Source organism: Gambusia affinis, linkage group LG16 (assembly GCF_019740435.1).
Source record: "Gambusia affinis linkage group LG16, SWU_Gaff_1.0, whole genome shotgun sequence".
Lineage (NCBI taxonomy): Eukaryota > Metazoa > Chordata > Actinopteri > Cyprinodontiformes > Poeciliidae > Gambusia > Gambusia affinis.
In genome coordinates this window covers 7,367,864-7,394,978 of record NC_057883.1, presented here as the reverse complement: position 1 = coordinate 7,394,978, position 27,115 = coordinate 7,367,864, and the positions used below count along the sequence as shown (strand labels likewise).

At 40.1% G+C, this 27,115-nt stretch overlaps 1 protein-coding gene across 2 annotated transcripts; it reads right to left on the bottom strand.

The window, feature by feature from the left end:
- Positions 1-458: 458 nt before the first annotated feature.
- rps6ka5 (ribosomal protein S6 kinase, polypeptide 5) lies at positions 459-26,830 on the bottom strand. Of its 2 annotated transcripts, XR_006373169.1 has the most exons (18): positions 26,516-26,830; positions 23,511-23,582; positions 22,986-23,204; positions 22,763-22,878; positions 22,581-22,682; positions 19,622-19,705; positions 19,401-19,504; positions 19,169-19,319; positions 17,857-18,018; positions 16,438-16,563; positions 15,103-15,236; positions 13,240-13,333; positions 11,357-11,527; positions 10,830-11,021; positions 8,822-8,981; positions 5,650-5,813; positions 4,340-4,785; positions 459-4,242 (listed from the first exon to the last, which is right to left on the bottom strand). XR_006373169.1 is itself a non-coding variant. In XM_044142591.1 (17 exons), the coding sequence occupies exons 1-17, from the start codon at positions 26,583-26,585 to the stop codon at positions 4,492-4,494; spliced, it is 2,415 nt and encodes an 804-aa protein (XP_043998526.1). In that variant the 5' UTR covers positions 26,586-26,830; the 3' UTR covers positions 459-4,491. The 2 variants fall into 2 exon arrangements, 1 of the variants encoding a protein (XP_043998526.1); XM_044142591.1 differs by having other exon boundaries at positions 459-4,785.
- Positions 26,831-27,115: the final 285 nt, after the last annotated feature.

The window sequence follows — 27,115 nt, the reverse complement described above, 5'->3', positions numbered from 1 at the left end:
TGGAGTACGGTATTTTCTTTGCAGCAAACAGCAGCGCAGCACATCAGTTAATAGAGCACGGCTCCCAGAGGAGAGCACAATATAGGACACTCTTCCTCTTCCTCCACTTGAGCTATTAATACACCCAAACAAAAGAACAGGCTTAATGAGGCAGCAACGGGGAACTCATGCGAGCCAACTCAGACGAGAGCTTTGTAGTGTTTAGTTTCAAGGATTCCAGATGTTTTGTCTTTTTTTTAAGGGCAACAGGATCCCCACTCTGCTTTTACTTCTTTTATGGTTGACGCTATCGGATGAAAAACGAAAAAAATAAATAAATAGACACAGTACATGTTCATTGTGCTACACCCTTTTATGTTTGAACCCATTTGATTCATTCTCTTTATATATATATATATTCTTTTCTTATAATTTTTTTTGAAAAGGACAAAAGCGACACAGAGGTGAAAAGAGGTGCATAGTTTTAGGCATGAGGGTGTGCTGAGAAAAAAACTAAAAACAAATCAAGTCAACTGTAAAAAAAAAAAAAAAAAAAAATAAAAAAATTGTAATAATAGTAACGCTGAACATTTCCAACATAAAAAATATTAAGCACTTCTTTGCATAATTGCATGAAAGGAAACAGTTTCCATGCAGCTTAAAGCGGCAGCTACCTTAAAAGTTAATGCTTTGGATCGGAGTCAGAGTGCATTAAAATGGAAGATGGTGAATGAGTGTATGAGTGGACACAGTAGTCAAGTTCAGGATTTCGATTTCACATCCCTCCTCCTGTGCCCCCGTATATATATATATATATATATATATATATATATATATATATATATATATATGTAAATTCAACAAAATACAGTATCTCAGTAAGTAGTGGCAAGAGAGACATAACAACTAACACGACACACCGTTAAAAACTTTATAACTATACATCAGAATATTTAGGCTATAGGGAGAAAAGTAGAGATGCACCGAGCGACTGAAATCAGACCATTTTTAGCTTTATCGGCTCTGACCGATGGAAAACTCAAACATCCCACCTTTTTGCAAGGCAGCGAACACACCGCACCAGCTCTTAAAACCATACTTTGCCAGAAGGCTGACCTGTTTGAGTTTTTGACCTCTTTCTGTCATGGAAATGTTGGACTGGAAAATGTTGGCAGCCTTCTAGAAATCTCAAGAGGCTCTACGTTCTCAGAAGCCATGCTAATCTCGAATATCAGATGCTAAAAAGCATTAGCATTTCAAATCAGAATTCAATTAGTTTTGTTTTGAGATAATAGAAAACCTTAAAGACCCCTCACGACAGAAAAGCTACAAAAACGTCTCGTAAAGAGAAACTGTAGTCGACTAAAATTGGTGCCGGTAGGTCGAAGCTCAATCGGTGCGTCATCGTTAAAAAGAACGAGTTTGGTACATTCATAACGAATCAAAGGATTTGAAACTTGAAAGTCCCAAATTGAATCGAGGCCCTCCAATGTGCAAGTAAACAAACTCACACTGAATCAAGTAGGAATCTGCCTCAAAGGCCATAAATATAAAAAAAGAATAAAAGTGGTTCATGTTTCAGTTCACATTATATCATGCACAAGAAACTTTTGACCAACCAAATGTCTGCACGGTTCCTTATTTCACACACGGTAGATGGAGTTAGGGCAGCATCAGAGATGAAGAACAAGCCGAGTCAGACATGCAGTGCCTGTAAAAAGTATTCACGCCCTCGGATGTTTTTACCTATTTATCACTCTTGCAAATCAATCATGAGCATAAAAATTTGATTTGTTTTTCACAAAAAAAAAAAAACCCAAAACTCCTTTAACCACAAAGTGAGAACTGGTTTCCACAATTTTATAATTAAATAAAAGTATTTAACATAAAAGAAGTGATTTCATAAATATTCACTTGGTTTAAAGTGTCTTGACTTAATTTAACAGAGGCCCAGGCAGTTGGTAGTACTATTATGATTAGTGGAACAGAAATCACATGAGTGAAGTGAGTTCGTTTCAAGTGATTGCGATGTAAAGACGCCTGGCAACCAGGCCAGCATGAAGACTAAATATTACAAGCAAATCTGAAAAAAAAATTGTTAGTATCAGTCAGAAGATGGTAACAAAAAAAAGAAAGAAACTCTTAGGCACTGTAATTCCCCTAGAGTTTAATTAAATCCATCATGGAGACAAGGAAGGAACATGGCACCATGCTGTGATCCCAGCCTGGCTTGTAATGGCACGTTATGCACGTCAAAAACGCGTCCGACGCTTCAAGTTTGACGCGTGTGCACTTTGAATGTGGATGCTTGACATTTTTGCTCTTCACCTGGCGCTCTCCGCATCAGGAACATCCGATTCGGAAAGTGCGGAGATGAGTGCCTGATGCGGTACGTCTCCGCACCTCAACAAAATCTATGTTGAGGTGCGTCAGTCGCATCAAAGTCGCTCTAGCCGTTTCTGGCCTATTTGTCAGATGCGTCAAATGCTCCAAATCGCGTGCGAAACGAGCCGCGACGGGCCCTCGACGGGCCTCCACAAAGACTCTGAATGTAAACCATACGCGCGAAACGCGCTTGGTGTGATCGCACCTTTCTGGAGGACAATGTGTTTCCATCTGCAAGAGCACTATGGCTACAGAGAATATTAATCTTCCAGCAACACAGCGACCCGAAGCATCCAGCTAACGCTACACAGAAATGCTTTGAAGACAATAAGGTGGATGTACTGAAGGGGCCCAGTCAAAGCCCGACCCGATTAGAGAATTGGTGGCGGGACTTGAAAAGCCAACAGTTTTGTGAGGACGACTGGCAGAAAACTGCAAAGACCGACTTGGAAGGGTGTGAATATTTATCCAGTCACTGATTTTATGTTACGTATTTTTATCGTTTTGTAGAAATCAGTTTTCACTTTTGAGATTAAGTTTTTTTTTTTTTTTGTCAAATAACTGAAAAAGTATTGTTGCTCATGACTGATTTAACAAAGCAGTAAAAATGGTAAAAAGAAACAAAAAGCAAAAAACATCCAAGACAGGAGAATACTTTTTATTGTCGCTGTTAGAATAAAAAAGGTTTGAAGACTTCCAAGGAAGCAACGTGACTTTGTTTGCCGCCCTGCAGTCTCCTGAAATATCCCCACCTCTGCACTCGTAGCTGGAAACCGGACATTACTTGATTCGGCTGCAATTTTGGTACACACACACACACACAATGAAAACCACCTTCCCGTTACAAAGTAATTGCATTTCGTTATTTCTGAACAGGAGACCACTTGAAATCGCCCGTTTCAATCGTCAATCAGAGAACACTCTACTTCATCTCACATCGAGCGGATCTGAATTCTCCCAAAGATCTAATTGACTGTAGTGGGAAGGACACAATTAATTTTTTCATTTCTTTTGACGCAGCGCGACCCAAGAAAAACCCACCGCTGTGCTAACCGCTGCGCTAACCACTGCTGACCCTGAGGATTGGACTGTGCTAGAGAAGTGGCCATTTTAAGTTTTAAAGTACTTCCACATCGGAGGGAGCGACAACTCTAAACTCTAAACTCAGCTCTGCTCTCAGGGTCACGGGAAATGCTTCGTTTTGGGCAGAAACTACAAAACACATTGGGCTAAAATGCTCACATGTTTGCTTCTTTAATCTTTTATGCATACATTTTTCATTTTAACAATCATCAACCCCGTCGGCTGTTTTGCGTTTTTTTTTTTTTCTTTGCGTCCATGATACTAAAGTCTACAGTAATAACCAGCCAGCTGCAGTCATGTTTACAAACCCCGCCATGTTTTCTGCGGATAAGGAACCGTACTTACACAAAAATATCAGGTTTTTTTTTTTTGGTTTTTTGAAAACTCGCATGTATCCATTATTTCTATTCAGGCTCATTTGGAACCATTAATAAGTTAACAATATAGCTTATGATAAATAGCTTACAGTCTAAAATTCACATATAAATAAAAGCTCCATTTCTCGAACGCGATTTCACCCGAGGTTTTGTTTCGCGTCTTCTCCTCCCTTACAAAGCATCCGTGGTTTAAATACTACAGGTTTCCCTTTAAAACAACAAACAAACAAAAAAACGCCTGGACACGGACAGATACAAAGAACGAGGAGAGGACCGAGGTTGTTTTGGGGGATTTTTCTTGTTTCGTTTTTTTATATATATAACGACAGTAATGACGTCTCTCCCTTCCATCTTCCTGGACCGGGGACGGTGGGGCAGCCCTTAAGACAACAATGACAACTTCTGCCTGGTCCAGACCCTGATTGACAGCAGAGGAAGTGTGAAAGTCAGAGAAAAAGAAAAGAAAAGAGAGGCTATTGCTAATGGTGATTGATTGATTGATTGATTGATATTACGGTGCAAGCTGCTGCTCCTGCCGCATGCTCGGTTCTGGTGACATGCAGACGTCCATGCAACGGAGCTGGAGGCGGAGACCGAGGCGTCGCGCGGGTCCGACTCCACGGTCCGTCGACCAAAAACTGCGTCCGGGAAACCGTCGCCTGCCGCCTCACTGTCCTTCCGAGAAGCGAAAGGCCGAAAGTGCGTTCTGGTTTCCGCAGTCCGTCTCTTCGACGCCCGGCGTTTTGACAGGGGGGCTGTTGGAAGGCGGCGGATTGGGCTCGCCCTCCGTTAGCGTCTTCTCCTGAGACTGCGAAGAGGAGGAGGAGGAGTGGGTGCTCTCGCTGGAACTGCTGCGCGTCTCCGTGCTGGTGCTCGTCTTTTTCATTTTCCTCCTCTTGGCCAGCGGCGCCTTGTCCACCGTCTGTAGGCGGAAACCTTCCCGTTTGCATTTGTTGAAAGCCTAAGACGAAACAGGAGGGAAGATGATGTCAGTCAAATGTTTATTTCATTTTATTATTTCCAGCGCGTCATTAAAAGTCCCTGTTGCGTTTGTTAATTACAAGGCTGTGCTTTTAATCAGGTCTGTCACCATAACAAATACCGCAGCATGATCAATTGTCCCAGTAATTTTTGCCATAAAATTGTTTTGAGACCATTTTCAAGTAACTTGCCATAATATTGCAAGTTCTCCCTCTGTCGAGGACCAATAAACTTTCATTTTGTAAAGAATACTGGACAATATTTCAAATATCCAAAATAAAACACAACAACCAAAAACAATAAATAAAGCAGAAACAAAACCCACGTACAACCAAAAGCATTAGAAAATGGATTATAATGTCTCAAACAAAATTGCCCTTCAATTGCTCCTAGCGACAGGCTTGTTTTTAGCAACAGAAACTGCCTTGTAATCTGCCTTGTGTGGAAGAAAACAAACAAACCATCCCCCACTGTGGAACGTGGTGGAGGCAGAATCATGCTGTGAGAATCCTTTCCCTCAAAACAAACGAGGAAGAAAAGAAAGATCCCACAACAATAAAGAGAAATGTTTTAGCTAAGAAGATAATCTTGTGTTGAAATGGTTCGACCAAGATCCAGATTTAAATCTAACTGAGACGTGTCCAGATGTCTAAAGCCAGTGGATGCACAACCCAAACGACACGCAGCTGCGACGACATCAAACGATGACTCTACGGCGTCTCCGCAACTTCTTTAAACGAGGCGGTGGATTCAGCGGCAGGCTCCCAGAAGAAGAGCACTGCTAGAATAGAAAGAACATTCTCACCTACTTCCTGACAACAGTGTTCCTTCGCGGCACTCTTACATTAAAGGTCACTTTGACGCAAGTGTGGACGGAGGCAGTGGAGGAGCCGAGAATGTCGGGGGTCATGAGTGGATTGGAGGACAGCTGGCTGTCGTCCTGGAGCCAGGCGTTGTAACGGAGGCCGCACATCTTAATCCTCTTGTCTGGGTCCACCGTCAGCAGCTCTGCGAGGGGGGAAGAAAAAGATAATTCATTTAACACACGAGCGAGGAAGGTGTCCCACAAAGGAAGTGATTCTCTTCCCCCGAGCAGGTGCTTAAGCCAAAGCAGAGAGCTCGCAATGTTCCTGTTGTAGGAACTGTTCCTGTTGTAGGAACCTGTATAGCCAGCAGGGGGCGATAGTATGGATGATGATTATGTGTAGAATTGCTCTAAAATTTCTCCACTCCTTGACTATCAATGTTCTTAATGAGGCTTTTGTTCTGAAACGGATTGAAATTCGAAAGAACAAAAATAAGTAAAACAAGAATTTTTGAAAGGAAAAAAATCCTTCTTTGAAAAATTTGCTAAGAAATGGATTGTGGCAGGGCGACATTTCACTTATCCAGGTCACTATCTCCTTTGGATTCAGTTCAAACAGGGAAGGGCTTTAAACCACCAAATTAGAGCTAATGAGTATTTTAGTGATCGATTAATCGATCATGTATTTAGACGATTAATTGATTAATCAGAAAATTTTTTTTGCCGCATTCTGCAAATTCACAATATTCAATACATTAGTAAACAAATAATTCAAACCATAAAATAAACCTTATTTCTCGAAATGCGATATCAGAATTCCTTTTAATGAACACTTGATCATTTGTAGCAGGTGATGCACCGGCAGCTAAGAAAACACTTACAACATCAACAACATATGTGAAAAGCTCAGCTGTTTCTGCTTGACTTGACATCAATACATTGTAGGGTTGATCTGTTGATTGTTTTTGGATTACTGATTAATAATGATATATTAAAAGGTGCTAAACAGATACTATTTACAAAATTTGAACGGGGTGAAGCTAATAATGCCCCTTGAGGAGTTCTGCGTAGAACAAATTTCCAGACGCAGTTTTTTTTTTTTTTTAACATGGATGCATTTCTTTTTTTTAACTTTTGACCTAATTACTGCTCTGAGTGTGTCATTCTTTCGGCAAATACCCTTTCTTAGAGTCTGCATACTCCAGTTAATTAATCGACTACTAAATTAGTTGACAATTATTTCTATTATCGATTCATCGTGTTTAATGGAAAATCTTTGAACATTTATTTTAAAATGGTGATCTAAATGATGAATCTGGGTCACCTACAGTTTGATGAAGAGTCATCATAATATCCATCCGATGCAACCCACAGACAGTAACGGGCAATTCCAAAAAGAAGAAGTGGCTCTAAGCAACCGGTTTTCTAATCTTGTAGTCAATAAGGATGTAACAAGGAGTCAGGTGCTCAAGCAAAAAAAATAAAAAGAAAGAAGGGAAAAGTAACATTAATTAGTTTAAGTGGGTGATTCTAGACACAACAAAATATCAAAATTGTTACATAACAATTATGACAGAGAAAGAAAATGTTTATCACCGAGAAGTTTAATATACCATATTACTCAGTACATGAATGCTTCACTGAAGTTCATTTGAGGACAAACTTCCTGTTTTGACAGCAAATTTTTATTTTAATTTTTTCCCACCAGGGGGTCTTTTTGTGGGCTCTAGTGTCCCTTATTCGAAAGTAGGCAGACAGAAAAGGGGGAAGACATGTGACAAACGTCGGCCGGGTCCGGGAATCAAACCCGCGACCTCCGCGTCGAGGACTGAAGGCCTCCAAATGTGGGTCGCGCTATCCCCTAGTTCAAATCTGTGCGTCGTATCGGCTATGCTGCCGACGTATTTACATCCCAACTTAGAAAAGGTTTTCATGCCCTTTGAATCAGAATTTGGCCACATGAGAACAGTTGAGTGCTTTCGGCGGGTCATCGACCATCAGAAAGTGGTGCATAATCGTGAAGTGAAAGGAAGTGATGCATAGTTTCAATGTTGGTATCTTTTTTTAAACAAATGCGATTGTACAGTACATATGGAAAGCATTCACAGCACTTTTTCCATATTTTCTTGCGTTGCAACCCTATTCCAAATAGTCTAAAATTATTCTCTTTTCCACAAAATTCCACATACTTACATAAGATTTTCTGTTTTAAATAAATTAGCAAAAACTCTCAAAACTATTTTTCACATTGTCATAATGGAGCGTTTGTGTGTAGAATCTTGAGGAAAGAAATTAACTTCATACAATTTGGAACGATGCTCTACCATAACAATAATAATATTTACCGTGGTACACAGACATAAAAATCAAGGGCAATCATCTTTGTTCAAAATTCACCAATCAAACGGAGCCCGCATAAATGCAGGTTCTATGAAGGTCTCAGATTTGTTAGGGCATTAGTGAACAAACAGCGAACAGAGCAGACAGGTCAGGATTTAAAATGTTGGGAAGTTTAAAGCAGGTTTCAAAAATAATGTTCCAACACCTCACAGAGCACCGTTATGTCAATCATCTGGTTAATGGAAAAAGTGTGAAGCTTCCAAAGAAGAAGTTTATGTAGAAACGGCTTTTGAAGCCGTTTCTCTCTGCTGCAAATTTATTGACTTTAGTATGAGCTGCGAGTGTTGAAAAACCAGGTTTTTCAGCCTCTTAAGAGATGGAGTCACAAGTTTTTTTACTCTGTGCGCAGTCCAGCGGGGTCGCGCTGAGCCCACGTGCACTTCCACAAGTTTTATGTTGTTGTGTGGTTTCGGGAACTGACGGTCTGACGGGACAACCCCAATCCCTGTCCGACTGTCATTCGCCGCGTTTCTCCTGAGCGTTTTGCTAAGGTTGGGAGGAAGTTGGAAATGAGGGCAAAATAGTCCTCCACCAATTAGGTTACACCAAAACATGCTATAAATTACTCAATTATAAGAATAAAACATCAGGAAACTAATAGAATAATACACAGTCACAGTCGGATATGAATACAAGTGTTTGAAAACCAACATTTGTATTGAAGAGTGTCTTAGACCAAATTACCTCCAAATTAACTTCTTTAATACACTGATAAGTGTGGTTTTAACACATGAAGTTGCTTTTTTTTTGTATCGGATTAAATCTTTTTTAATACTATAGCAAAACACACAGTGAGAGGTTACAGCCTCACCTTGTATGAGGTCTTTAGCCTGCTGGGACACATTTCTCCAGGCCTCGCCTCCAAAAGAGAAATCCCCCTGCTTGATTTTGTGCATGATCTCCTCAGCGCTGGTGTGGATCAGGCTCTTCTCCTGACACTGAAAAGGCACCTGTCCAGACAGCATGGTGTACTGAAACCAGAGGAAAACCAGCACCGATCAGGGGCACAGACCTAATCACCAGCCTATATGCTCTAATGCTTAAAACGTCAAAGTGTGGCGCACAAACCGTTAAATGTTTGTTTTTACTTTGCAGCGTGGCGCCCTGGATGGAGCCGGGAAAAGAACGAGAACGCTTATATGACACGCTTTAAAAGCGCTCTCCACCGATCACGACCGTCCGCATTTTTTCATTGTTATGCTGGAGGTTGTTGACCGTGACTGCGGCGGCACTAAGAAGTAGAGTGTCCTGTGCTCAGTTGAGCAAACAGGATGCTCTCACCTTCGCCCGCTTACGTCTGCCCTCAGATTTCTCATTAAAAGGACAGCAGCGGGGGAAGAGCACTTTTGGCTACTGTCTCAGCTCGCTTGGCTTGCAGGGCATTGTGCACACAGCATGTCAGAACCCGTTTTTATCAAAGATTCATGAAGCAGGCTTCGATGTGTCCCCCCCTCCCACAGGGAGAGCAGCACATAAATATAAAGCCGTTGCTCTGAACGGATGACTGGACAGAACAGAAGCAGAAATTTCTCTCTGCTTTCTGTGCTTTCTCTTTGTCCACACAACGTCTCCTTTTCTAATCCCTCCTTCATCCAGAAATGTTTAAAAAGGTCTGCATAAGGATGCCATTTTTGTGGGCGCTGGTTTGGTCGTTTTCTGTTCTGTGGAGCAGATTAAATTGAGTCCGGTTACCACAGGACACCAGGAGCTTAGATGGAAATTATGCACGATACCCAGCAGTCATTTTTTGAAATCTAAAAACTGTATAAGACAAATAAATCGGCTGAGTACAAAGCTTAAGATTAGGATAGATTAATCTCAGAAAAAAAAACTTTAAAGAGGATCTGCGGATTTAAATAGTGAGTATTATGAATTTATATAATGGAGTCATCAAGAAGGATGTTCCCTAAAAGCTAGTGAAAAATGTTGTATGGTTCTCTAACACAAACCAGAATTTTGTGGCCGATTTCAGATTTTTTTTTTAAAAAACTATGATCTCCATCTTTGGCCAATCGTAATTTTTCTTTAGTTAAAATTTTTTGTGCCTACCTGCAACCAATCATTGTTTTACATTAGGAGCAACACACCTTTACTGCTACATTATGCGGAATGACGCATGTCATACGTGATTAGTACCAGTAGCGACTCAAATTTTGGAAGTTTTAAGACCTTTTTAAGACCATTACGAATGGAATTTAAGACTCATATTTCCAAAGAAATGTACAAACTTTGTCCAGCCAACTTGTGATAAATTTGCACTTACCCATGTTAGATGCACAAAAAAAAACAACTAGTTAGCTAGCCAGCAAGGGTATGTTGGCAGTGAGTCACAGAACATAACGATGTCTGCGTGTGACTCAACCTTTGCCCGACAGAAAAGAAAAATTGTTCTGCCAAGACAAAATTTTAAATCTGTGATTAACGTATTAAAGGCAGACTTACCTTTCAAAAAAATAATTAGGACATTTTAAAGCCTTAATTTTAAATACCAGAATTTAAGACTTGTAAAAACCCTTGGATGCTGTGTTATTATTATACTTTTAGGCAATTTGAAAGCACCAAAAGTTAACACGGAGTAATTTGGAACCTAACCAAACTAAACAAAAATGTGTTTAATTCACAGTGGTTTGTATTTATAACTCTGTTCTATTTTTATTTGAGCCAGAAACATTATGCATTTATTTATTAAATTCTTTACGCAATTTGGGGAAAAAAATGTGATTTTATGACTACTAAAAAAGACAGGGAGAACAACAGCAGGTTGCATATTGAATTACATTTCATTATTCCGATTACCAGTATTATGGCCGCACACTCACCAGAATGACCCCCAGGCTCCACAGGTCGCAGGACTCATCATAGCCGTTATATTTGAGGATCTCTGGGGCAGCATACTGCAGGGTGAAGCAGGGAGTCTTAAGCAGCTGATTGTCTGGCGGTTTTAGACGAGCAAAGCCAAAGTCTATGATTTTTATCTCGGAGTTCTCACTCTCGTCTGTGAAGAGCAGGTTCTACGAAGCAATTCGAGACAGGGACAGCAATCATTTTCTGTTTTTTTTTTTTCTCTCTCTCTCTCTCTCCTTCTGCTCGGATCGGTCAAGAGCCTGCTAAATTGTACGTCAAGGCTGGCCGGGGTCCTTCTGACCCGTGTTAGGGTCAAACAATTTTACTCTTGTTTTGAAGAAGATTGCAGAGTCAGAGTGACAACAAGCCACATCATATGCAGTTCAGAAAAACACAGTAATTCTCCCTTCAAAGCATATGATCCAGCCAGGCTGCATTTACCACAAAAGACACACATGAAAAAGAAGAAAAAAATTTAGCTCTTTTGAGTTATGTCTGGTACCTCTGGCTTCAGGTCCCTGTGCACCACTCCTACATCATGCATGTGACTGACAGCAGACACCAGTTTGCGCATGATGCGGCTGGCCTCTGTTTCGCTGAAGTGCTGCTTCCTCCGGATTCTCTCCAGCAGCTCTCCTCCACCGAGCAGTTCCAGAACCAGGAATGTGTGGAGCTAGACCAAATTAACAACACAGAACACATTAGTTTCAGAGATTTTTCAGTTTAGTCGGCCTCGGAAAGTCAGAAAAGCGCTGAAAGAATGCACCACCTAGAAGCGCTACCGGAACAAGCCAGCTTACGGCACAGCAGTGTGGACTGAGCAAAGGTAGTTGCTTTCAATGTCACCAAGGTGTTTAAAAAGGAGGTCAGAAGAACCACAAAAGACATAAAAAGCTATTTAAAAGGAAATAGCATCATGTATGACAAACCAATACTTGCCAGATAGCAAGAGAGAGCAAAACTTTGAACTTTAAAGCTGAACAGTAAATATTAAAGCAAAGTTGCTCTGTTTTATCCTTATGAGCCTTCAATTGTTCATTCTTGAAACATGTGGAAGTTGGAAATATTTGTATGTTTTACAATTGCATATTTTACCGTCATAAGGAGATATAATATCGTTGCTAAATTACTTTCCTACACATTTGACAATGCAGAAATGAGGTGAGCTGAGCTGCTTTAGATTGACATTGTTCACCTCAGCGTCCAAAATGCTTGAAAGTGAACCTGACAGCAAGACCTAGTTCCTGATAATTTCACCTAACTATCGCCTAACCACTTGGAGGCACTCGTAAACCATTGAGATATTATTCCCAGATGATCCTTACATAATGAAAAAAATATATATAATAAAAGAAGAGGTCCACATTCTCCAAAGAGGGAGAGGACTACAGTGTTTCCTGGATGGAGAGCTCACATTTCCTTATATTATAAATCTTAAAAACACATTAGAATCTGGCTGAAGTTGCTATTGGCAGGTCAAAGCTTGACAAAAAAAAAAAAAAGGTGGCTTAGAAAATGGCTTCCTTATCGGTGCATTTCGGAATAAACACAGCTACTGTAAGGCTAGCAAACATTTCCATATTTGGGCTGATGCTTGTCTGCTTATATTTTTTGCCACATTCTATTAAAGCAATCCCCAAGCCAAAAAATGCTGATATATTTGTGATGTTAAATGTATTTTTCATTGACTGTTGCAGCTTTCCCTGGATGCCATACAGATGAGCGAAACATAAATCAACCACAGCCCATCCCTGATCAAACCATAATGGTATCGAGTGAAAGTGAAAGGGCTCTAATAAAGATGGAGGAGAATAAAGTGTCTGGGCAGCGGGGTACAGTTTCTCATTAGTGCTGGATCTGGAGGCTGAACAAAAGCAGGACTCAGCAGAGACGAAGCGAGGCAGCGCCGCTTTGATCTGGGTCACAGGCCTGCGAGGTACAGTAATAACCCCGCTGAGCTCATCAGGACTAAAGTGGTGCTCCTGGGCATGAAGGACTTTGGCTAATGAACCTGCATGCAGTCAGACGCTTGGAAACACCTTCCCAAATAACTGAGGTAAGCCACGTCAAAGCGTATGCACACTCACTCTGGGTTAAGTGTGCAACTCTATTAGCGACGCAAGTGAATCTAGGTTGTTTCCATTCAGCTGAACAAAAAGCTTGTTTATACAGCTGTGGCTCAGAAATAAATCAGCTTTGAGATATCATGCACACAGAGATATTCGCGGACAACATGAGAGCGACACAGAAAAAGACCGGAAAGGCTCCCAGCAGGCTCCCATTAATCTGCCCCGTTCCAGTTCTAGGACTTAATAAGGCTGCGGTCCCAGAGGTTCCGCAGACGACTGCGGGAAGCGGACCGAATGTCGCCGGATCCAACTTTACCTGATCGTGGTAAATTTCATGCAACTTCACAATGTTCGGGTGGCCGTCGCAGAGCTTCAAGGCCGCTATTTCCCTCTGAGTCTGCGCCTCCATCCTAGAGTGGACACAACGAGCACAAATTTAGTCAAGTGAAAGACATTTCAGTGGGTCTCTGTGTCTTGTAGTGGTTTTTATATTGGATTTTGGTATTATTTTACCGAATCAGTTCATTAAAAATGTATAACTGAACAAGTAGGGACACTACTCCTGTGACCTTACAAGTGAATATAGCCATTGGAGGGATGGATGGTATGATTTTGCTAATGAATGTAAAACAAATTATTCTCTACCAACCCATAACTTTTAGCACTTCCAGAACACCATTTAATCTTTTAGACAACTGGGAATGGTTTGATCATGACAAACATTTGCCTAATCTTGGTCTTCTTTTCATACAGCGTTTTGGAAAAAACTACAATTTTATCACATTATATCCCCAAACGTTCATGTGTTTTAATCAGATTTTATGTGATAAAACAATAAAAGTAGCATAAAACTGCAATTTAAAGAGAAAAAAAAAGATTTTCTTACAGAAATATAAAAATGTTGGTTCAGCCCCCTTATTCTATTGTCCCTAAATAAAATGCAGTAGCACCAACTGCCTTCAAAAGTCACCAAAAACTACCTTTTTGTCACATTATATTCCAAAACTTTAATGTGTTTTTATGGGATTTGGATTTGGTACAAGAGTAGCACAAAACTAGAATTAAACTTTATTTTAACTTACAAAAATATGAAAAATGTGGGTTACGTTTGTTGTCAGCCACCTCATTCTAAGGCTCTTAAATAAAATTCGGCGCTGCCAACCGCCGTCAGAAGTCACCTCAGGTAATGAGTAGAAATAGGAGTATGGCACAGCTGAAAACCTACTAACAGGTTGGGATGGAGAGGAGCAGCAGAGAGGCTGGTGGTACCTCTGGAGGAGCTGCAGAGATTCTCCTTACAACAAGTTTTAAAAGAGCATAATTCCTCAAGACTTCCTCTTTGCTGCTTTCCACAAACTACACAGCAAACATGTGGAAGAAGGTAATATAAACTGAACACAAAATACTGTGTGTAGCAGAAAAGTAATACTGCACATCAACCTCAACAAGCGTCATGCTATGGTATTTATCATCAGGGTTAAAAGCTGGTCAGAGTGAAAAGAAGATGGATGCAGCTAACTTTAAGGCAATGGTGGAAGAAAACCTGTAGGGGGCTGCTAAAGAATCTCAAGACGACAGCAGGACAGTGACACAAATTATGCAATCTGATTAAAACTCATTAAAACCCATTAAAAAATCCCAAAGACGTACGGAGGTTTGCACCTGTAAAGTGGTAAAAACGATCAATTCAAGGCGCTGAAGATGTCAAGAAATGTGCCACAGCAGCTTCGATGAGTAAAGCATGATTTCTATCTCGGATTGTCGAGATGAGGTTTGTTTTTCAGCTGTGTGGCTTGCTAATAAAGTGGCGACAATATCTGGAGCAATATTTGTCAGTGAATGAGTGTGACGAACCGTAGAGTCTCCGGCTAGCGTCCAAGACGCAAGCAGGGTTTGTGGGAGTATTGGAGCCGAAAAGCAACAACTGTGTGAAAAGAGCTGGATTGCTTGAGATCAGAACTGGTGCTCTGCTTACTTCCATTAGTTTCACACGTTTTATGTAATACTTCCATAAGACCTTCTTTAACGGAGGCTGACCAATGCCCAGTTATTTTGTGTTTTGTTTTTTGTTTTTTGCCAGAGAAGCCAGTGGTGGGCTGGATGCATCCAATGTAACTATAAATATACCAAAGTGTGATGCACCTAGGAGGAAAAACACATTTTGAAAAGAAGCTTGTACCGCTTGCTGACTATCTTGACTGCGTATTGTTGTCCGGTGTTTTTGTGCGTGCAGCGGCGGCAGATGGAGAAGCTGCCCTCTCCCAGAGCGCTGTCCTGCAGGTCCATCTCATAATTCATGTAGAAAGGGGAGTCCTGCACAGAAGAACGGTGGACCAGCAGTTCAATGTGTTCCATAAGTCTGTCGTTTACTTCAAAGTCTCACATTCTATCTCGTTTCAGATCCTTCGTCTCTGTTCTCAACACAGACCGAGATACAGATTACGGAGAAGTAGGTAAAACAGAAACCAGATTAAACAGCGTTAAAGTCAAGAACCAGGTTTATCATCAAAAACTGAATGTTTCTTCATTCCTTCAGATGTATGAACTCCAAGTTTGTTTGTTGTCAGAAGAAAATACTTAAAGATTATTTACAGAAACCATTGTTTTGAGAAACAAAATGAAGCTCTCAGGTTGCGCATGAAGGGCAAAATAGAGAGGCTTGCAAAAGTATTTGCACCTTTGAACTATTTCAGAGGTACAAAATGTTTTCCATCAATAGTTTCCACGTATATTATTGGGGATTTATATTATTTCTGTTATAGACCAATGGATGATATGACTTATGGCACTAATTAATTGCCCCTTGGGATGAATAAAGTTTTTTTTATTGAAATGAATTGAAAAGGTTTCATAGGTTTAATAAGTAAGAATATGTTTGTTCTGAATAAAGTTACTCAAGACCTTTGCAAGACATGAACATTCTTTTCTCTAGCACTGTGTTTGCACTCAAAGGCTAGCAACTTACAAAGCAGATTTCTATGAAAAACCATGGAACTAAGCTTAGTTTGGCTTAAAACTCTAACTTATATAGTTAGAACTAGGTACTAAAAGGAAAGAGGCTTCCATGCGAGCTAAAATGTTTACAAGTGTGAAAGTAAACCCTTACAAAAGTACAAAATATATTCATAGCACAAACAAATTTTGAAAAAACAAAGAAAGGTCTACTTGTCAAGTTTCTTTTTTTTAAATCCCTCATATCAAAATAATACATGTAAAAATGCCCCTAGGATAAAAGATTGAAACAAAGTACAGACTTAAAATCATTGCGTTTCTACTTTCCCAAAAGGCAACATATTTCCGGCATTCACAGAAGAAAAAGAAACATTGTGTATTAAACAGGCTCAGGCCTGAACGAGGATTGCAAAGTGCAGAGTGTGACACGCGCGAAGTTCGACAAAAAGAAAGAAAAGCGAACTTGTTACAAAGAAACAGAGAAAATCTCATCTACCTGCGAAAGTGGCTGTTAGTTTTAAGTGTGTTTTTGCTGGGGGGGAACCAAGTCCGCTCATCTCACCTTCATCATGGCGCTGCGGGCCACGGCGGCGGAGCCCGGCCTCTCGGAGCCTCCGCACAGCTGGATGGGGTCGTCCATCACCACATTCCTCTTGAACAGGATGGAGGGGGCCATGAAAGAGTATCCCTGCGAGCAGAAACAGAAGAGCCCGCTTGTGTTTACATTTGACCGAGTCATTTAACGAGGAATAAACCGCAGGAGCGAGAGCAGAGGAGGCGTTCTGCGCTGGAAAGCGTTGGAAAATTCTCCTGACTTTGACCCGTCAGAACCGCGCTGTCGGCCCGGCAGCGAGGCGGTTTTTGGCTCGTCTCTGAGTGACAGCTCGCCGTCCAGCTGTAGCTATTGTCAAAACTGTCATTGTGCTGTGTGACTGCTTAATTCCAGCTGTGTGGAGCCCAGAGCTTTGAGCTGGCGTTAATCTCCCTCCGTTTCCCCCCCAACACCAACACACACACAGCTGTGTGGTATGCAATGACAGCAATGGATGGATGGACGGAAGGATGGATGCCGAATGAATGAGATGCCCTAAATTGCCGGGCTTGAATATTTGATTGCTCTGCCGTGAAATTACATCTTGGCGCTCTTAATGCAATTTTAATTTTGTTTTGTGAGGCACCACGGGGGAGCAAGTGCGCGGCTTAAACTGGGATTGCTGTCGTTATCTCAGAGATTGCTAGGCCTGCAAATTATAAAGACCGCAAAATTTCGGGAGTGTGCGATCGGCAGCTGAGAGGGGGAAAAAGCCAAGATGAAGTTGGCAATCAAAGACTGAAGGCGTAACCGAGATAGACGTGGTGATGCTCTCAAAGCGTACCCTTTTATTTCATGAGAGAAGCCCGTTAATGGATCTATTGATCTGCTGAGCTCAAGGATCCAGAAGGCAATCAGAGTTGAAATTTCATGCAATACATCAGACAGCTATCAGCTGGCATGGAGTTGTGGGCCATATTATGGTTCAAAGCTACATCAAAAATAGTCATTCACATCTGTTACTTCAATGAGAGCTGCATATGGCAGCAATTACTTCAATAAAAGACCCTTTAGTCAATTTGAATACCAATGCACACAGACAGACTCATGTTGACTTACAGCAACCTTTTGAGGACATTCAGAACTTGAATCGATTATTTCAATTGCTGTGAAGTACGTCAAATATAGCCGCAGACAAAAAGCGAGTAGAGGATAATGCATTTGTTGATTTTTTTTGTTGCTGTTTTATTTTTACCATCCATGTTAACACTTTGCAACGCCTGCAGCCACAAAGCCCAGGCAAACAGGGCATGCAGGATTAAATGTTACACTGTGCAGCAACTCAAAGGAGTATCTATTTAAGGAAACAGCAAGGAAAAGAAAAAAAGAAAAGAAAAGAGTGCTGAAAACACGGAGTCTGGTTGTTTACATCCCCTCCTGCTCACCCACCTGGAAAATGCGGTCACAGTTCTGAGGCAGCGCTGCGGGGGAATAAGTGGGGTCCATTTCTGTGAACTCCTCAGCAAAATTACTGACATCCAGCTCGTCCCGAATCACCGGCTTGAAAGGCGCAGGTACCTTCTTGGCTGCCAAGTCCTCCCAGTTGATTTTCTACAAAAAAAGAGAAAAAAATAAAAGACATGAAACACCATTCCAAGGCTTTAGCAAACCTCATCATAATACGTTAACTGGCAAAAGTATTTATTCCTCTTCACATTTTGTCAAGTTACAATCACAAACGTTGATTTGAATAGGGATTTCTTTAAGAACCAATAAAACCTAGCAAAACTCAGTGTATATATCCCAAAAGTTTGGCACCAATCCATTGTTTCCCTTCCGGTTGCCGATAGAGATATCTGAGGTTCTTTATCAGCCAGTTCCGATCCGATACAGAAAACCAGCACTGAATTGACTAAAAGTGTTGTTGTTCGTTTGGGTTTTTTAAACACAGTCATAAATGTAAACTTAAATACGCCAATAGCTTCACAAGCTTGGTCAATCATGTAAACATATCACAACTTTGTTCAGTCAATGTAACACCCAATGTAAAATAAATAATAAAACTACTTGCTCAAACATGTAAAAATAAACTGCAGCAAATCCTCTTTCAAATGGTTCAGAAAATGCAATTAGGAATTGTAAATATTATGGAAAATAAATAATGAAGCATGATGTCGCTCCAAGCACAAAGCACAGAATTGACTGAATAGATCCACCACTATGGACACCGATACCCAATCTAGAATTTCTTTCAGTATCCAGGCCGATACAGATATTAATATCAGATCGGTGCGTGATGCAACATGTTTTTTAACCAGTTTTCATTGCAGTTACAGCAGAAACTGTGGGATTTTATTTCTACCAGACTGAATGATGGGGTCTGGGCTTTTACTAGGCCATTTGAAAAAAAAAAAAAAAAAAAAAAAAAAGGAAGCAGAATAGGCTTTGATGTGAACCAATGTAGCTCTGTTGTCCAGATGGAAGCTGAACCTTCCTCCCAGTCACCAATCGTTTTATCCCCTAACAGGTTTTCGCTGTAGTTCCCTCCACTGACCCTCCCATGAACTCTGACCAGTTTCTTTCTCCCTGTATGAGAAGCATTCGCTTCGCAACTGTCACAATTTTTGGTAGATTACATAAAATCTTAATAAAATGCACTAAGGTTTGTAGCCATAAAGTCACAAAATGTAAAAAAAATAAGTAAATAATCTAACTTTTGCAATGAAATTTAAAGTTATGTAAAGCACTCTATGATCTCCACCTGATAAAACGGATGTTTCTTCACGTTTTCTGCTCCGTTAGGACCGGATCCTAATCTGTTCTTTGGATCTTTGACGAGGAGTCGTTGGATCAGGTCTTTGGCCAGCGGTCCCATGTCTTTGGGGAAAGGAGGATCCTTTTTGCAAATCCTCCTGCAATATCCGATATGAACATCGTCAGCAGTGCAGAATGCCGACAACAAAACCTGACCCTCCGCATAGACGAATCCGTACTTGGCGATATCCGAGTGGGAATTTTCATCTCCGTCGACGGTGAAGGGCGATCCGCCCGTCAGGAGCTCGTACATCAGCACACCGAGGCTCCACCAGTCCACCGCCTGGAATGCATCAAAGCCCAAACCCAAGGCTTTAGTTAAAAAGGGAAATTTATTGCAATAAAAGCAGCCATTTTTTTCTTTTTTGTTTGTTTTAAAGCGTCAAAGCAACAAATTTACCTTGTCATGTCCGGAATCTCCTCCTTCAACTATTTCTGGAGCCATGTATTCAACAGTGCCACAAACAGAGAAAGCCCTCTCAACCTGAAAATAATAATAATAATAATCAATCCAACAAAGAACACATTTTAAAAGGCAGCAGTCTTTGTCAGACATCTTCATTGAAGCATTAACAATACTAGTCAGTATAGAAGTTTATGAATAGTTAAACAAAAAAAAAAAAAAGAAAGAAAAAAAAATTCAACTTGACACTTCACACAGATGTTTTTGATGTGTTGTCTGTGGAGAGGCTCAGCGCCACGCAGGCGTCTTCAGTTCTTCTTTTAGAACTGAAGAGGCTTTTTTGACGGATTTGAGCGACAAGTGCCTAGCAACATCACTGTCAAGAGTGTCGTCAGGCGTTTTCATGAAATGTTACTAAATTCTGATGGTGCACAGAAGCGAATTAACTTTAGCACCGTCTTTACTCAGAGGTGTCCAGCTGAAACAAGTAAAAAAAAGCATATATATATATATATCACGACTGGATTATTTCAAATGAATATGCTCAAGTAAAACCGGAACTGCTCACTAAAAATTGCAATTTTATCCTTTTCAGAGCTTCACTATAGATGGATAAAAATGTCCTGAGGCTTCGCAGCACCCTGTACAATTACTTGCACTCCTGGTAAAGACGTGTCAAATGTATTAAAATAAGTTTATTTTTTATGGCATTAGCATAATTTCAGAAGCTGGAAAAAAAAATTACCCTTAATTGGAGCACTTTATACATCAACACTCACTGTGAGCCTCCCATGGTGATTTTTTAAAAAAAATTATTTTATTTTATCTTTTTTATATTTGGTGATGATTTCCGCTATTTAACAGGTTGAGGCAAAAACATCATAAATTATTTTGTTTTTCAGCTTTGATCCATCAATGCTTTGAAAAGTCCCACATATTTAACCGCGTATTTTGGTATTTCTGTCCTTTAATTGCATATAACTGAAGCAACGTTTTCATTACTTCTCTTTAAAACATGACAAAAAAAGAAGGAGAGTAGAAGGATACATATCTAATAGCGGACCATCAAGAGTAGAAGGATGGAATTTGAAACAATAAGATTAGCAACAACACCAATTTAATTGCGTAAGGGTTTTTTATGTTTTGCCCAATACTCCCATTTAACATCTTTGTCACCAAATTTTCCCAACAGACTTGCAGTGAAAACTAAAATTATGTCTCCATTTGATTATGGAAGCATTTATGATATAATGTTTGCATTATGTTTTCATGAAAATAGTGATATTTTGATGTTTTAGGCACACACAGACACGGTTTTCTTCTTTTTTTTTCCCACTAAATGTTTCAAACATAACAGTGGAGGTAAACAAACACAGTTTTAACCCTTTAAATTTAAATCTAAGTTTTTTTTAACTCATGGAACTTGTGGAAGTGAATTATTTGCCACAAAACTCCAGAAAAGGGAATAAATAGATAAATAGCAGTTGCTGACCAATCTAAGACTATTTATTTTACTTAAATTAATTTCGTTTCAGGGATTTACTGCAATGAATAATGGAAAAATACATTTAATCAAATCAGTTAAGCTGGCATTTAAATGGTTAAAAGTATGTCGCTCTTTGCAACTCAAGAAATGGCCACAAGGAAAGAGCTACTTGCATAAACTTGCCTAAGTCCACAGAAAGAGCGACAATGAAGAAGCCTAAAAGAACTGTAACTGTGACAAACAACGCTAGGAGAGGAATCAGGAAGAAATGCTGTTAAAATCTCCCATAAACACAAAAAGTGTGCAGAGACGGTATTCAGTCACCTGACTTCACCTCTAGAAAGTTTTATCCGAAGCACCAGAGACTCTGAACGCAACATGTCCAGACTAGATCGCTGGCCAGCGCCGCTGGTAGCTCCAGACGGCTAGACGCTGCCAAAGTGAATTGTTCATTAAAAAATGATGGAGGGATATATTCTGCCGCGTGTCCGAGTGCGCTGTTCCTCAGATGTCTGTGGCTGTTGGAGACAAATGCCAGGAAGCGAGCTTTTGCTGTCTGGTGTGTGTGTGTGTGTAGCGTGGAGTTTGTTTAAAGCTGCAGGAATAATGCCAGGAAACAAGTTTTTCTGGATAAAGACTTTCCGGGTGCATCTTGCCAAAAAATGAAAAAATATGTTTCTGGAAAAGGGCCTAAAGTGAAGGATGTGTGATGCTGTGGGCTGGTTTCCCCTGCGAAGGATGTTAGATCACATGAAATAACACAATTTTGAATAAAATCTGCCACTTTTCAGCAGAAAACTGAAAATGGGTCGTTATTGGCTTAGGAATATAGTCTCAGATTCTTTTTATACCATATCCAATTTCTGATTTTAATTTTTACATTTTGTTTTTTACTTTTTTTTCCTGTTAAAAATAACATTTTCAAAAAGTGTCTCTTATAATATTCATCCTGGATAAAGATGGAATTTCACCAGAAGAACTTGTTAAAATTACGCAAAAAAACTGTTATAATAAGATAAAAACTTGGGTAATTATTAATGTTTTGTTGTGTGATGGAGCTCTCATGAAATCACTACTTCATTCTCCTAATATTGCAACTTCATTCTGGTAATATTAAGGCTTCATTCTCTTATTTTTTATTTTTATTTTATCATCATAAGACTTTATTCTCGTATTACTACGACTGTATTCTTGTAACATTTTAACTTTATTCATTTTTTTATTTTTTTTAAACTGCCTGACCATCATATTTTGTTGAAGATTTGACCTAAATTCAAAGTCCAAATAAATAGAAGCTGCAAAAAAACAAACAAAAAAAAAGCTAATCCAACAAGATGGTGGGTGAAGCATGAAGGGTGAAGTATTGTTTGAACCAAACAGGAACGCATGCCTAGTTTCACTTTCTGCTGTGAATATGAAATTAGGCCACTAAAGTTTAAAAGACAAACACATTGTGGAGTTGAATTTTACCTGATCAAATTCTTTACTCAGGCCAAAATCTGTCAGAACGATGTGACCGTTTGAATCCAGTAGAATATTCTCCAGTTTTAGGTCTCGATAGACGATTCCAAGCTGCAGCGACGCAACAAAGCAGAGGTCACACAGATCACACACAGCCTGATGATTCTCTTCAGATTAAAAACACAACGCACCTTATGTAGATGTTCTAGTGCCAAGACGATTTCTCCGCTGTACAGTGCTACTTCTTGCTCCTTAAACCGCACCCTCTGCACCAAGTGCGTGAAAAGTTCCCCCCCGTTTACATAATCTGTAATGAAAGATAAAAAAATTAAATAAAATAAAAAGTTTTTGTTTGTTTTTAAGCAGAAATTAGAGAGAACTTTAAAAGGCAGGTCGCTCTTTATGTGTCCTAACCGAGAATGAGGTGCAGCTTGGTGTCGGTCTGGAAGGCGTAGTGAAGCGTTATGAGGAACGGAGACTGGCGGATGTGCTCCAGCACCTGCCGCTCCGTCCGCGTGTGTTCGGCCGTCTTCGCTTTCTGGACGATAGTCGCCTTCTTCAACACCTTCATGGCGTAGAGCTTCCCGGCATCGTGGCCGCTCACCTTCCTCACCAGGAACACCTTCCCGTACGCTTTATGGGTGACACAGACACAGAGGGTGAAGGGTTAAAAGAGGAATGATTCGCACGACATGCCTGTTCTACAGAAAACAGGCAATCTGCAGGGAGACGCCCTACTGGTCAAGGTGGGACTGCTGAGTCTCAGCATCAATAAGAAAATGGAAAGATACAGGGGAATGTTTTAAAATTGATCAAAAAGTGCTACGTAGCATTCGCTACATCAATGTGAATGCAAAAACATAACAAAAACATTCCTATAAGAAGAGAGTCTCCACTGCTGCACCTGTTCTCTGAGTGAGAAGGATCAGTGCTACTCACCTCCTGTTCCCAGCACCTTTAGTAGCTCAAAGTTTTCGATGCCCACCCTCTCAATGTGGCCTGTCAGGTTGGCTGGAGGGAAAGAGCAAAAGGAGAAAATTATCAAAAAAAAGCTTCTTTTACTATGTGATTCTTATATCAACATAAAAAAATGAAATATATCTGAAAATAATAGCGGTCTAAAAAAGATACATTACCAAAAAAAAAAAAACAAACTTTAAATTTATTATAAAAGGACTCTGAACATTTTTTAATAGAAAGCAATGCCTTCTGGTCAGAAAGAATTAAATATGGAATGTTCAAAAACAATTGCAGGGAAGGAAGGAAGGAAGGAAGGAAGGAAGGAAGGAAGGAAGGAAGGAAGGAAGGAAGGAAGGAAGGAAGAAGAAGAAAGGAAGAAGGAAGGAAGGAAGGAAGGAAGAAAGGAAGAAAGGAAGGAAGGAAGGAAGGAAGGAAGGAAGGAAGGAAGGAAGGAAGGAAGGAAGGAAGGAAGGAAGGAAGGAAGGAAGGAAGGAAAGGAAGGAAAGAAAGGAAGGAAGGAAGGAAGGAAAGAAAGAAAGAAAGAAAGAAAGAAAGAAAGAAAGAAAGAAAGAAAGAAAGAAAGAAAGAAAGAAAGAAAGAAAGAAAGAGGAAAAAGAAGAAAGAAAGAAAAAGAAAATCCAAATAAATATGCTGAAGCTTGTGGTTATAACATGACACAAAGACAAAAATGTTGAGTAGTATGAATAGTTTTGCAATTCCTTGACAATGTCACTGAAAAAACAAAGCCAGTTTCCTTTCTCGTCTCGTTGGAGACGAGCAAGCAGTGCTTTAAAACTGAAGACATGAAACCATTTCAGTGGAAGCAAAGATGACTCCACATTAAAAATAATTAAAGAAAACAGAACAAAACGTCTTGATTCGACTGGTTCTGAAGCTCTGCACCAAATATCCTAGAGGAAAGGACATTTCTGCATGCAAATGCAGGCAAACAAGCTGGATTAGCCAGCAAAAGGTCATTAACTCCCATCAAAGAGCTTCAGTGCATTCAGCAAAGCCACACATCTTCCTCAGTCACTGTCACCCAGCACAGCTGACTGAGCATGGCACACTTTTAGATACGCATGTCCATTGTCGTGAACGCATTCCTTCTGGCTCTCGGCCTGTAAATAGCCACCAATACGGCTGATTTCATCTTTTCTTACACCGACTTTTTTCCTTTCTTTCTTTCCAACGCAGGGATAAAATGCAAATCAAATGCGCTATAACTCATTTGAAAACAACAACACTGTCCTTCCGATTGGAGGTCAGGGATCCTGGTTGCATAACCTCCTTGTCGAGCACACCCAGCCAAGGCCAAGTTTGATTTTAGTGGTTATTAATAGACAGACAGAAACGTCCAACCAGACGATGCCTTGCTGCACGTCAAGGGGAATCTCATCAAATTACTGGAGGGGAAGGTTCTCACAAAGATTTAAAAAAATATATCTGATCTCATAGCAGAGTACATATACAATCAAATGACACACACATTAAAAAAACAAAAACAGGAATCACTGACAGCTAGATATGCTGCACACTCGAGGCAGGGAAGTAAACCGGAGTGGAAGCACAGTCATGTTGCAGCTTGAACAGAAACACTGTCATTAGAAAACAGCTGCAACTCAAGTGTGAAACTTCAGGCAGCAGCCTTCTGCACTAAATGGCAGAGCTCTACACACCCATTACTGATACATGTCAACACTAAACGTAATTCATCTGTGACTACTATTATTGCGGGAGGACGGAACTTTAAGCTGCAAACACTGTGGACTATTATAGCTCCCGTCTCACACTGACTTTCTTGTGATGGAGTTATTTTTCTTGGCGGTAGTCTGGTTCCAGGTATCCATCAGGCTTTATCAAGGTTGAAACAAAGCAGTTGCTTTCAAAACTGCAACAATTTTCTACATTTCCCCATGTTTTCAGGTCCTTTCAAATGTCTGCGTATCAAAATCGACATAACTCCTCATCCGCACTTGTTGCTATTCACTGCCAGTCGACAGACTGAAAGAAGACTTCTACTTTTCTTTTTATAAAGACAAATTTGGGTGTTTAAAAATATTTTCTGGTTCCATAAAACATAGACAGTAATGCAATGCTGCATTAAAACTACAAACATCATTTCTGGTGTGCAGTCAGCTGGCTTTATGGAAACAGTCTTCATCCCAGTAAACACAAGTAATCAATAAATGCCCTACATAATATTATTATGCCAGTATATTAGACTATTTTTGCCACCGTAAAAATGTTGCTTTTTTTAGTCTTGAATAAAATGTCCTATTATGCATTTAGTTAATTTTTTTATACTAGTTGGGTTATCGTGAAACTGTGTTATCATCTTACAGTGAATTTAATACACACCTTAAACAACAGGTTAAAAAAAAGCAATACATAAAATGAAACGTGAAGTGAATCTAACATCAATTAGACTCACGATGACCGTGTGTTTGAGTCAATAATTATAAAAGCAGTAACAATAGTTATAGAACGTCTTGACATTGCAAATCATTTGCATTGCAGCTGCGTTTTCTAAAAATGAGACATTCATTTAACAAGTAGGCATCATGTTTGAGGCGATAACCTCAGCATAATCTTGGTGGATGCTCTGATTTAACCTTACAACACGCTGTCAATTACCAAGCAGTTTAAGCTAATGTTATTACCATGGTAGAGAACGGGGAAGTTACGCTAGCAGTTAGCTGCAGTTTCTAATACGCATAGATAATCGTAGTGTGCAGGGGTCTGAGTAGTGGTATTAGTTAAAACAGCAGCCTGACATCGTTAGTCTTCTTCTGCTATCCCTGAGTAACGTCGACGTTCATGTTAGCGCTTACTTCAAACGCCCAACTGACAGTGACGGTTGACTCCTCCAGGCTAACCTGGAAACATTTCTCCTTTAGCGACTGTGTACGTAAAATATATGTGTATCTATGCACATTAAAACGCACTGCGTTAAGTTGCAGAAGGCTGACAAGCTTACTTACCATTTTTCAGCTCATGTTTCACAGTAAACAGGTCACCTTCTCTTGAAGATCCCTCCATTGGGGATGGCATTGTAATTTCGTGTCTCTATTATGTTCAGAGTAGATTAGGCTCACCTTTCTAACTAGTTTGCGGTATTATCATGTAAAAACAGAAATGGGTCACCCACGGTGAGCTTGACTGATAAATAACCAAAAAATTTGTCACTAAACCTAGCCGCGGGGAAGCTCTGGAGGAAGCACTTGCGTCGTCTAGCAGCAAATAACCACGACCACTACCTTCGCAACCAGACAGTCCCTCTTCGCTGATTGGAGTTGCTATGGAAAGACTTAGCCTCGGATTGGATGGCCATCTGGTAGTGACATTCAGTCCCGCCTTCTTCAAATGACAGATGCTGCATTCAAATACCCCCGTACACTCTAATGTGAAAGGTCAGAACTACAGCTAGTTAAATTTATTCTTTAAAATTAGTTAAACGAGGTTAATAATAGCAGAACAAATGTTTGAAAAAAAGTTAGATTTCACAGATTTCTGCAGTCTGTGACTCTGTAAAATACTTTTTGTTGCATGGCAGACTTTAGAATTTGAGCAATTGAGGTCTC

Coding starts and splice junctions, on each gene's coding strand:
- rps6ka5 (XM_044142591.1), bottom strand. CDS start 26,585: ATGCCATCCCCAATGGAGGGATCTTCAAGAGAAGGTGACCTGTTTACT. Junction 19,706..22,580: donor TGAGTAAAGAATTTGATCAG/GTAAAATTCAAC, acceptor TATTATTTTCAG/GTTGAGAGGGCTTTCTCTGT. Junction 19,320..19,400: donor TCCCACTCGGATATCGCCAA/GTACGGATTCGT, acceptor CGGATATTGCAG/GAGGATTTGCAAAAAGGATC.